The sequence below is a fragment of the Microtus ochrogaster genome, chromosome 7 (genome assembly GCF_000317375.1).
Source record: "Microtus ochrogaster isolate Prairie Vole_2 chromosome 7, MicOch1.0, whole genome shotgun sequence".
Lineage (NCBI taxonomy): Eukaryota > Metazoa > Chordata > Mammalia > Rodentia > Cricetidae > Microtus > Microtus ochrogaster.
The window spans coordinates 76,831,638-76,844,243 of NC_022014.1; the positions used below are offsets into that span (position 1 = coordinate 76,831,638).

General features: G+C 52.3%; 1 protein-coding gene across 1 annotated transcript in view; it reads right to left on the reverse strand.

Annotated features, from left to right (window-relative positions):
- Sdk2 (sidekick cell adhesion molecule 2) overlaps positions 1-12,606 on the reverse strand; it is a 295,345-nt gene that overhangs the window by 35,575 nt on the left and 247,164 nt on the right. Inside the window, exons 29-36 of the mRNA XM_005350680.2 lie at positions 11,745-11,939; positions 11,021-11,222; positions 9,534-9,637; positions 8,969-9,039; positions 7,445-7,580; positions 5,873-5,929; positions 3,594-3,695; positions 3,371-3,486 (exon numbers count right to left, since the gene is read on the reverse strand). Coding sequence (XP_005350737.1) covers positions 3,371-3,486; positions 3,594-3,695; positions 5,873-5,929; positions 7,445-7,580; positions 8,969-9,039; positions 9,534-9,637; positions 11,021-11,222; positions 11,745-11,939 — 983 coding nt within the window. The remainder of the gene's footprint in view (positions 1-3,370; positions 3,487-3,593; positions 3,696-5,872; positions 5,930-7,444; positions 7,581-8,968; positions 9,040-9,533; positions 9,638-11,020; positions 11,223-11,744; positions 11,940-12,606) is intronic.

Genomic DNA, 12,606 nt, shown 5'->3' on the forward strand with positions numbered 1-12,606 from the left:
CCATCCATCCATCCATCCATCCATCCATCCATCCATCCATCCATCCATCCATTTTTTTCCCCATTAATTTTCAAGACTGTAACACTGGCTGGCCTTGAACTTAAAATTCTCCTGTCTCAGCCCCTCTTACCATCTGTACATGGATTACCAAGCCTGGCCTAATGGTTCACTTTTTAATTAACTAGTTAAAAATTGAGACTCACCACATGGCCCTGGATGGCCTGGAACTTGCTACATAGAGTAGGTTGGCCTCAAACTCACAGCAATCTGCCTGTCTCTGCTTCCTGAGTGCTGGGATTAAAGGTGTGCGCCTCCACGGCTCTGCAGGCTCTCTTTAAGGTCACCTTGACTATTTTTTTTCCTGCAGAGGGCTAGCTCATCAAGGTTTGGGGTTTGTAGACCTCTCACTCAGCCTCTGCTGCAAGTATTCAGGTAGCCATAGCAATTTGTAAACATCTAGGCATGGCTATAACCCAAAAAACCATTGTTTATGCAAAGACAGTGGGCCAGATTTGGCTTATGGGCTACAGTTAGTTGGCCAATCCTGTTAAATTGAATTATCTGGCCTAATTTCAGCATCTTTTTTTTTTTTTTTTTTCTGGATAGGATTTCACATAGCCCAGAGTGGCCTCAAGCTCACTAGGCAGCCAAGGAAGAAAGGATGATCTGGAACTTCAGAACCCTCTGTCTCTGCCTCCTAGTGCTAGCATTACAGATGTGCGCTGTCATGCCTGGTTTATGTGATCCGCTGACTGAACCCTGGGCTTTGGGTCCAATCAATTTAGCTCATCCACAGACCTTCTGATATCTTAGATAAAACCAATCAAGATCCGCAAACTGGGGCTCAGCGGTTCAGAGCACTGGCTGCTCTTCCAGAGTTCCTTAGTTCAATTCCCAGCAACCACACGGCACCTCATCTATGATGAGGGCTGATGCCCTCTTCTGGCGCGCAGGCAAGCATGCAGACGGAACATTGTATTATAAAATATAAATAAATCTTTAAAAAATCCACAAACCAACTGGGTTGTAATCCTCTCTTAGCACCCTGAAAAACTGCTCCCCGGGCTGTACCTGCTCTGTCTCGCACCAGGAGCTGACAATCCTCGTTTCCCTCCCTGCAGAAGCAGTTTCTCCTTTGCAGTCTGAGTCAGCATCACTCAGGCTTCCCCTCAGGGCTCAGGTTTGGGTCTTTGTTTTCCATCTGTGTCCGTGCACATTCTACGTGCTGAGCACTCTACAGTACACATCTCTGGGGCGGAGCCTTCCTCCTAAGCCCTGCTTGTAGCTACAGCTTCATAGTCTCTCTTGGCTGCTATCAAGATGTTCTAAAATGGAAGCCAGATTCCGGGTCTCCCCAGTTCCCTCCTCTTTTTCCTTCCCTGTGACTGAGGTTCTATCTTCCTGATGCCCCCTGGCTGTGGGGCTGTCCATGTTCCCGCTTCTTCCCTCAGGCCAGGGTCATCTGTCAGAATCTACCAGCGCCACCCACTTCCCCTTCTTCTTCCAGGGACTAGTGTAGCCTAGGCTGGCTTTGAACTTGCTATGTAGCAAAGGATGACCTTGAACTTCTGATGCTTCTGCCTCCGCCTCCTGAGTGCTGGGGTTACAGGTGTTTGTCACAGGTGTCACACACAAGTGTTACAGGGGTTATAGGTGTGTATCATCACAGCTGGATATATGGGGATAGAGCCCAGGATGTCACACATGCAAGGTAAGCACTCTGGCAACTGAGCACCCCACCTGCAGCCTGGATACATCACGCCCCATCGATGGGTGCTGAATGCCACAGCACTGATTAGCTCACATCCGGGACACGACAGTTCTATCCCTAACTTCAGACTCATGTATTACTTATATTTTCTGGAAACTGAAGGCATTTGCTGTGTTCTCTATGATACCTGGGCACCCACACATTTCCTGGATCTGTAGTTAAATTCACAACTTCTAAACCTCAATAGTCTAGTGACTGTCACACTGTGGTTGGCTCCCCCTGGCGCCTCTTTTCCCTCCAGAGGCATATGCTATGGGATGCAATATTTTGTCTTCCCAGCTGGCACTCCTGGGCAAAGCCTTGAGGGGGTATCACCCATCTTCAGAGCTTCCTTGGCATGATGCCTCTCTCCCCCTTCTTTCTCCTCCTCCAGCCTGGATGGAAAAGCTTCCTATGCTGGGTTCCGCCTTACATCAGGGCGGCCTGTCTCCACAGGTTGCGTGACAGACAACAGTGCTTCACCCTGGTGGACTCTCATTGTCATCTGTGGAATGACAGGCTGGGCCAGGAAAGCCACTGGATCCTGTGGTTTGCATACCCAGTGCTCCTAGGGCCGCTGCATAAGGTGAATTTTCTGAAATACCATCCAAATCAGGAACCAGTCTCCCCCAGATGTTGGCTAGGGAGGCAAGCTTCGGTCACAGCCAGGGGCTGTGTGCTCTAAGGAATGAGGTTGGTTAGCTCTTTATTTTTCTACACTCTGCCTCCTCCCGGGACCTGGTCATGTGCTCCACACTCTGCCTCCTCCCAGGACCTGGCCATGTGTTCTGCACCCTCCTCCTCCTAGGACCCACTGTGTTTTCTGCTTCCTGGCAAGGTGGAGTTGGGCACTGGATTCTAACACCTGTTGGTTTGTGACCTCTCCCGACCACATCAGTGGGGCCACAGTTTCTTCATCCATAGGAAATGGGCCTTAATGGCCACATGGTAGCCTGCAGCAGTTTAGAGGGTTCTGCAGATACAAACCCCACCATAATAACACAGCATCCTGAATCAGAGATGACTTTCAAGCCGATTTTCAAATACTGCCAGAGGTGCTTGGCAAACTGATCATCTAATCAATATTAGGGCCTAAGAATTCGCAGACTTTTTGAATTTTTTTTTTTTTTTGAGACAGAGTCTCGTGTAGCCTAGGTTGGCCTCAAACTTGCTATAAAGTTCAGGTTGACCTTGAACTCCAGTCCTGTCTCTACCTCCTGAGTGCTGGGGTTACATAGACCACATCTGGCTTATGAGGTGCTATGGTTTGAACCTGGGGCTTTGTGCAGGCGAAGCAAGCCCTCTACTGACCAAGCCACATCCCCAGCCCCTACTCCTCAGAACTCTTAAGTGACTGTGGGGCTGGAGGTGGTGGAGTTGTGCACTGTGTGCCTTAGAGCGGAATAAGCCGAGGTATGGTCTGAGTTCCTTGGACCAAGCTCAGTCCGCCTCAGAATGTAAGTACCTTCTACAACACCACAGTATTTACTTCTGTCAGCTGACACACGGGACTGTGATCAGAAAGGGCTTGGGATATCATTCCAAGGCTTGGGACTCATCCAACCCTTCCCTCACCCCTCTGTCCCTCTGCACCCCGTTCCTCTGCCGCATCACCCGTACCTTGTACCCTTGGATGTCTCCATTCTGGCTGTCCAGTGGGGGTGGCTCCCAGGTCACATCTAGCTGTGTGGCTGTAGCACTGTGAATGGCCACGTTCTGGGGTGCTGCTGTGGGCACTGGGGGGGCATGAAGGGTGGTGAGTGAGCTATAAAAGAGGAGTTGCTTAGGGCAGGGAGGGGACCCTGGACGAGTACCCGGGACTCACGGGGGAGGCCGCACTCACCTGCCTCCCCGACAAAGACCTCTTGTGGTGGGCTCAAGGGTCCCTCTCCCACGGCGTTGTACACGCTCATCCGGATCTCATAACGCTTGTGTTTGCTCAGATCTATGGGTGAGAGTGGGTATCAAGAACACAGGTCATAGACCCCGTGGGAGGAGTCCTCCATGGAGGCTGGAGCTACCGACTGGGGGGAGGAGGAATATCTACCATTCTAGTGCCCTATGTGGCACTGGGGAGGAAACAGGTAAGAGGCAAGCCTTAGATGTTTGGGTTGTACCCTGCCAACAGAATTCATGTCACAAAACAGCTTTTTGTTCTAGGGTCATACAGACCATTGCAACTCCAAGTAAATGGTGTTGAGACCGAAGGGGACCATATTAACAGTCCTGGCCACCCTGGACCAGAGGGCCAAACTTTTTTCCCACAATGGCTGACGCAAACCATTTCAGCCATGTTCCTGCTGTGTCCTACCTGTCCCCATTCACCAGCTCTTTTATTTTCCTATTCTTTCAGGGACCAGGGATGGAATTCAGGATCTCTTGAAGGCTAAGCACAAGGTCTACTAGTGAGTTGTACTCCAAACCCCCACCCCACCCCACCCCACCCCACTGGCTCAGTCCTAGAGGGGAAATGCTTATGGAACGTGAATTCTGGGCCAAGAAATCTCATGTATTAGTCAAGCTTGGGGGAGGAGGCCTGGTGAACAGAAGCTGCTGCAAAAAATGGGTTCTGTCATCCTGGATGGGAGATGTGATCCCTTTCCCTGGTGGCCACTTGGTCCTCCCGTACTCTGTCCCCATCTCCTTCCCACCATCTTTCCCCAGGGTGGCAGTTCTGTCATGGAGTAGGCTCATGTTGAGGAGAAAAGGGCAGTCTAGACCCTGAGGTTGGTTTTTTTCTGATCAGAAGGCCGTGTGTGTGCGTGTGTGTGTTCATGTGTGTGTGTATAAGAACCCGCTGAGGGGCTGGAGAGATGGCTCAGCGGTTAAGAGCATTGCGTGCTCTTCCAGAGGACCCGAGTTCGATTCCCAGCAACCACATGGTGGCTCACAACCATCTGTAATGAGGTCTGGTGTTCTCTTCTAGCCTGCAGGCAAATATACAAACAGAATATTGTATCCATAATGAATAAATAAATATCTTTTTTGTTTTTAAAAAGAAGAACCTGCTGAGGCTTCAGAAACAGAGAAGGTACAGAGGTGAGCCAGCCACATAACTATAGTATCCTCAGATAGGGCTAGGGAGACAGTGAGGGCCACCATTCCTTACAGGGGTCAGGTCAGGTAATAGCAGGAGAGGCCTGCCTACCTGTCCTGTAGTAGGCTTTACCTCCTGCTGTTGACCTGCTGGCCCCTCAGATGCTCACATCTATACTTTGCTACCCAGCGTTGATAGGGCCCTGCTTCCCAAGCTCTTAAGATGTATGCGCCACGGGCGGTCCTAGTATTCAAGATGGGTGGGTGTCAGCTTGACACAGTCACCTGAGAAGAGGGACCCTCATCTGTGAGAATGCCTGAATCAGATTGGCCTGTAGGGAAGTCTGTGAGGGCATCTTCCTGATTAATGATTGGTGTGGGAGGGACCAGCTCACTGTGGGTGGGGCCACCCTTGGGTGGTATAAGAAAGCCATGGGGGAGCAAGCCAGGAAGCAATGTTCCTTCATGGCTTCCGTTTCAGTTCCTGACTTGAGTTCCTGCTTGTTTTCCCTTGGCAATGAAGTATGATTGGGATGTGTAAGCCAAACAAACCCTTTCCTCCTCAAGGCGCTTTTTCTTCGTCTTTTTTTTTTTGTTTGTTTTTTCGAGACAGGGTTTCTCTGTGGCTTTCGAGCCTGTCCTGGAACTAGCTCTGTAGACCAGGCTGGTCTCGAACTCACCAGAGATCCGCCTGCCTCTGCCTCCCGAGTGCTGGGATTAAAGGCGTGCGCCACCATCGCCCGGCCTTTTTTTTTTTTTTTAAAAAGATGTATTTATTTTATGTCTGAGTGCTCTATCTGCAAGTACACCTTTATGCCAGAAGAGGGCATCAGATCTCACTATAGATGGTTGTGAGCCACCATGTGGGTGCTGGGAATTGAACTCAGGTCCTCTAGAAGAGCAGACAGTGCTCTCAACCACTGAGCCATCTCTTCAGTCTCTTGTGCTATTCTTTATTACAGTAACAGAAGGTACACTAGGGAAGTGGGTACCTGCTTGGCCTGGCTTCAGGTGTTCTTGAGGACCCCTCCCCAGCCCATCCCAGGAGGCCTGGGCCATGAAGAACCACCATGCAAGGGGACTTACTGTCCAGCTCGTACTGCGTGAGGCTGGGCCGGGTCAGGTTCCGCATGGAGTACAAGGCTAGGGGGCAGGAGGTGAGAGCCAGGGAGACAGCAGACAGAGGTTAGTGTCCACAGGCATCCCACCCACTGGGAACCAACCAGGCCTGGGAAGTATGACAAAGTTGGCAATGGCGTAGGCAGGGGCACGCTTCCAGTTCCTGGTGCTGAGGCAGGGGCCCAGATGGGAATCGGGGAGAGGGTAGGTCCTGAAACATTGCTGCCCCTCCCTTGGGGCAGCACTGACTATGGGGGACCCCCTCAGAGCCTACCAACACTGGGGACAGTTCCCGGGGGAACCCTCCCATCCCATTGACTCCCTGGTTTCACTTTGGAGCTCTTGGCAAACCATGATGAAATATTGGCATTGTCAATTTTCTCATATGAACCAGAAACAATTTTATTGTCAGGAAATATGAGTGAATTAGATGGCAGGCCATATAAAACCACAGCCATAGGCAGACATCAGCCAAAATAAATAAATAAAGATGGGGAAATAACATGAGCTGTTGGATTGGGTATTTCCGTGGGTTTCTTTTAATATTCTCTCACTCCGTGTTCCATCATTTTGTTGTCTGTGAATATTCCCCGGAAGCTAAGACTCCACAAGCTTAGGAGACACGGGACATAGCGCCACAGACCACAGGGACCCAGGCTGTCTCCTCTCCCCTTCCTTCTTTTCTTTTGGTGACCAGTGGTGCTCCTCCTCCTCCTCAACATGCCCTCCTCTTTCCTGCTTGCCTCCCTTTCCTCTCCTTGAACAGAGATGGAGCCCTGTGGAATCTACATCCATGGTTCACCTAGCCTGTCTCCTTCACTTGGCCTCACGCGCTGTGTTAACATAAAAGCTTCCTTGCCTGTTTCCTCCACCCCTTCCGCAGCCAGGCCATCACCTCCACGCCACCTGTGTGTCCTACAAACCCAGTGTCTACTCACACCCTCCTCTTGCTCACGACTTTCCCATCATCTTCTCTCCCTGGGATTCCCACCTGAGCATGCCCCCCCTTTCTATCTTCTATGCTTAAAGGCTGGCTTCTTTGGCCCTAGGGCTGGGGAATAAGAGGGGGTCTTGACTATTGTCCTTGGTGGGGGTCTAGCTGTTGAGCCTGATGGTCCTTCTAAGCTGGTGGCTCCTCCCACACACATTTGCCTGCCCAAGCTGGAATCATCTTCCCATGTTGAGAGTCCTTTGGAACTCTTCTGGAACTTTCTCCCACACTCTCATGCCCATGGCCTTTGCCATCTATTTCGGGGTTTATGGACTGAATGCGTGACTCTTCATCCATCAGACTGATCCAAGAGACCAGAGACCCTATCTGCTTAACCACTGGTGTGTGCTCAGAGTATCTTGGAGTATGCAGAAGGTGCTCAACAGTGCTCAGCAAGTGAGTGACTGGGGTCGGGAAAGGAACATGAAGGGGAGGGAGGGAAGGGGGGAGGGCTGCAGGTTAGCAGACTCAAGCAATCTGGGAGCTTCAGAGCAGGGAGGAGAGCATGATGACCCCACCCTCCCCAGGACCCTGTGATGGCTACTTACAGGTGAGCTCAGCCCACTTGGCCCCGGGGTTGTGGATGCCTCGAAGAGTGAAGCCCCTCAGCCCGTCATAGAGCAGCTCCCGATACCGGATTCGAAAGCCCAGGAGAATGCCATTGATCTTGTCCTCAGCTGGAGGCTACAGGGACGAGGGTCAAGCATGGGGAGGGCCCTTGCCTACTGTTCACCTCACTTCTCCCTCTCTTCCTACCCCACCTCCCGCAGCCACACAGCGGGGACTCTATCTCAACCAGAAAAAGAAATTGGAATGGCTTGGGACATTTCTGAAGAAGTTGTCACAGTCTCTTGGAGGTGGGGAGGGGCAGGAATCACCATGCAACCCCCCTCCCTTCAGCAGAGCAGGAAGCATACTCAGAGACATTAGGTACTGAGCCATGGTCACACAGCAGCAATAAGACCTCAATCCACCTCTGCAGCCACCACCCATTGCCTGTCCAGGAACTCCGTGACTCACTTCTGGCCCGCCAGGGCTGATGACTATTCAGCCAGTACTTCCTGGTATTTCCCGTGAGCTGAGCCCTCTGCCTGTACTACAGCATGTGTGAGGATGTGCATGTCCGTGTCCACGGACCCTCTTTCCTCTTTCTGTTCCTGTCCTTGGCTGAGCTGGAGAACAGGCGTTTTGCCAAGTGGAAACTATGCTCTTTATGATACATCTTCTAAGAAATCTGTTGAAATGGTTCAGCCTTTTTATTACCTTCTTAATTGCTTCCCTGGCTTCCATAGGCATCCCCTGGCCCTTTTGTCAGGGTTTCCTATCTACTCCAGCCTCCTCTGGCTCATGTATGGCTGCCAAGTCATTTCCTCTTAGTGGGTGTCCCCTCTGGGATTCCCTGGCTTCAGTTGCACAAGGATTGCTGCTGGGGCCAGTTCCTCAGATCCCAAGAAGTAGGGACAGGAGCTGGCCTTTTGTGGGGAGGGCTTCTGTGGGTGACCCGCTGAGCCCAAGACTAGACTTCAGAGAGCACATGGGCAGACTGATTGATAAGGTTGCCTTTGACCCTGATAGAATCAACAGTACCCACCAAAGAGCAGACAGCTGGGAGAGACTCTACCCAGACAAGAGAACACCACTCATGATGAGGGTCACAGGTCTCTCTCTGTTAGGAAACCTGTCACTGATCACTGTGTCTGGACTTTGCGGGGCCCTGGGGCTCCTCACAGCCTTCAGGTGCATTCCTATACACAGATTCCACAGACCAGGGGTCATGAAACTAACCCTGTCACTTGAACTGTGTGACTTCAGGTCACAGAACGCCCCTCCCGAGTCTGTGCTCATCTGCCTGATGTGTGTATCCAGAGGCGGAGGGTGTGTATGTTTGGACACACTTGTATCTAGTGCTCTGTGATGTGAACATGCCTACACCTCTCATGCCTTCCTCTGGGCTCTGGGGGTGTAGAGCAGAGGCAAAGGCAGCTCCGGTGGGGGCTGGTGGAGTTTTTAGTCTCAGGCAAGAGCGTATTCAAGTTCTTGGAAATGAACCCACCCTGTCCACCTAGCCGTACCTGCCATCGGATTAGCACAGAGGTGGTGGTGTGGGGTGTCACCGACAGGATGGTGGGTGCCTCATCGGGGGCTGTGGAGAGAGGCAGAGGAGTTCCAGGAGTGTCAGCGCCACCCAGGAACACAAGGGCCAGATTCTGTCAACACTGGATGGCTGGCTAGGTCCTGTTTAAGTTACCCTGGACACCCTCTACCCCTATTTCTTCAGAGCAAACAGCCGGGGTGAACTGGGGGCTTGACTTTAGCCCAAGCCAGGGCCTTGGAGTCCCTCAAAGCCATAGTACTTAGGATGCTGTTAGGTGTAGGGTTGGGGTAGGCATCTGCCCCTACTTCCTGCTAGCTGGAGGGGCATCACTCAAATTCCACGCTGGGGTTGGGATCCTGTGCCCTGGGAAAAATCCCTTTGGTCCCAGACCTCTAGGCATTGTGGCCTGGAGGAGGACAGGCCTAGCAGGTCTAGTGAGCCCTCTCTCACCCCCCAGAGGCCCCTCCCACGGGAGAGTACTTCATGCCCAGGAAGTGACCAGGGTCAAGAGCAAGAGCTCAAAGCAGGGAGGTGGCGCTGACCGGCCTGCAGGGTGGTCAGCGACTCTGACTCCTCACTGAACTCGCTGTCCCCGATGTCGTTGGTTGCTTTCACTCGGAACTTGTAGGATGTGAAGGGCTTGAGTCTGTAGAGGGAATCGGGGGCCAAGGACCAAGGTGTCAACCATGATTTGAGCATGAACGATCCCCCACAGGCTCACGTGTTAAAGACTTGTTTCCGAATTGGTGTGACTGCTTTGAGAAGTGGGGCCTTGGTAGAGGAAGCGCATCACTGGGGACAGAGCATAAGAGGGTAACACCTTATGTCCTCCCTCTAGGTCTCTTTCCTGGTCACCATGAACCTCTGTCACACACTCCAAAGTGACAGACTAGCTGGCTTCCGCTGAAACCTCTAAGGTTGTGTTCCCAAAAAAATCCTTCCCCCTTAAGCTGCTTCCTCCTGGAGATTGTCGTAGTGACAAGTCTGGCTGACATAGTGTCCCTCAAGACCTGGTCCCACACACCTCCACTGTGGGGTCTCATCTATCCTGCCGGAAGAGGGGAACCAGGGGAGAAAGGAAGGTGTGAATGCTGACCCGCCCCACAGATGGAAACATGAAGGCTGGGGAAGGAGTCGCATTGGGACAGGCTCAAAGAGACGCTGAGTGCCCAGGCCAGGTCCCACACCATCGCTGCTTAGCCTGTCTTTCACTGTAATGAAAGATAAGCTACACATCTCCAGGTTTATGTTTACCCATGTTTGGTGGCCATGAAAACATTCATGCCAGACAGTGGTGGTCTTTAATGCCAGCACTCAGGAAGCAGAGGCAGGTAGATGTCTGTGTTTGAGGCCAGCCTGGTTTACAAAGTGAGTTCCAGGACAGCCAGGGCTACACAGAGAAACCCTGTCTTGGAAAAACCAAACCCCAAACCATTCCCACCTCTCTCTCCACACAACTGAATGTATGGTCCCCCCGCAAGCTACACTGCCTTTCCTAAAATTAGAATTTTTTTTTTGAGGTGGGGAGTGGAGTTCCCCAGAGACAAGACGAATTGTCTCTATAAGTCTCATTTTCTTCCCGACAAATGTCTTTCTTCTTGATGTACAGGGCTGGGGGAGAGGGAGGAAAGTCTTGCTCAAGTTCCAGGTCACGTTGACTGGAATATGAAAAAATACAACCACCAGGGATTAGATTAGATTGAGGCCAGCATTTTAGAGAGGAACTTCATACCCCTATTAGAGATAGGAGGAGGACGCGGGCAGCCAGGAGAATCACTAATGAAGGATCGCAAGCGCTTCGCTAAGGGAGCCCAGCAAGCTCCACAGATAATTAAGAGGTAGCTTTAATGGGCTTCCAAAGGAGGGGGAAAGAGCTGGAAGGGGTGAGTGTACCTAGTGGGGTGAGCCGAGGAAGACTTGGGTGACCAGCTGAAGGTGCTCTCAGAAACCACCCCCTCCCTCCTGCAAGGATCACTGGAGGTCTCCGGGAGAGAAGGGAACAGAGAGGTGGGTGCGAACCCCGCCTTACCTGTCCACAGTGAAGGCAGAGGCATTGTGGCTCACAGATGCCGAGTGCAGGGCCCACCGGCCGCTGGGCAGTTCACGCGTCTGGATGGTGTAGTAGCGGACTGGGGAGAGCCCATCGCTGCCTGGCTCCCAGGACAGCAGAACGCTGCGAGCCTTCACGTCTTCCTGCTGCACCACGGGCTTGCTAGGGGGCTGCGGGCGGTCTGGGAGGCAGGGCAGGGGAGGACACAGGTGAGAAGGGATAGCCTGAGTAGGGGTGGTAGTGGAGCGGTTGTTCCTTCTCAAGGGCAGGGAGAAGGTGTCATGAACTGGACACAGACGCCTCCTCTCTATCTCACTTCCACATTTGGGAGTCTTGTACGGTTTCTGCCAGCAGTCAACACACGAGTCTTCAGGCGAGACCTGCCCTCAGCCCCCAGAGCCCTGGGTGCCTGGGGAGTCGCGCCTCCCGTGACAGCTTCTGACGGAGGAGTTGACACATTTGCTTCTGCTACTGACAGAGATGGGACCTGCCTTGTGCCTGACTGAGTGGGAGTGAACCATGCTTCTCTGTGGGAATTCATTACCGCCATCCCCCTGTTCCATTCTCTATACAGCCCATTCTCTGTCATCCTGTGTCCTCACTGCTTATCCCAGCCACCCACTAGGAGGGGCGCTAAGCCTCTGGGGGGGCTACAGAGCCCCGCTTCAACTCCCCAGGCCTCCCCAGCCCTGTGGGCAGTCACCTCTCTTCTCTGTGGTCACCACCAAAGCTTCAGCAGCCTCTCCCCAGCCTTTCCGGGTCTGGGCTGTGATGCGGAACAGGTAGACAGACTCTGGCTTGAGGCCGGTGGCCATGTACTGGCGGGCACTGGGTGCCAGGACCTCCACGGTGGCAGTGTTGGCTGTAGTGGCATTGAGCCGGTGTGTGATCTGGTAGGCTGTAGGGAAGAAAGGCAAACGGCAATGAGGGACAGCAGAGTAAGCAGCCCCAGTGCCCCGTGAGAGAACCTAGCCCTACATGGGCACAGCAGCACATGCCGTCAGACCTCCCTGGCTTTGCTTTGGCTGTGTGACAGTCTTCTCTTGACCCTTATACCTTCAGTTATGGTGGAGGAATGCGTGCTTTGGTGGGCTAAGGAGTTCAGTGCACAGCATCTTAGGCCCCTGTATTAGTCCATATGGGGATGAGAGAGGCCCAGTCACCTGGCTTTGAAGCAACAGCCCAAGGTTTTCTAGATAAAGAAGCTGAAATCCTTCATCGTTTTCTCTTCTCAGGTGTGCCATTCCTCCAAGACTAGTGTCACACAAGCCCGAGAGAGAGGTGCAGGTAAACCAAGTCACCTTTGGGGTGTATATTCATGAGTTTATTTAATTAAAAATTGAAAAGAATTTATTTTACTTGTATGAATGTTCTTGCCTATCTGCATATATGTATACCATGTATGTGCCTGGTACCCATGGAGGTCAGAAGGCATCAGATCCCCTGAAACTAGAGGTAGAGATGGTTGTGAGCCCTGAGGACCAAACCTAGGTCCTCTGCAAGAGCAGCTGGTGCTTTTAACCACTGACTCCTCTCTCCAGGCCCAGCCCAGCTTATTTTATTTA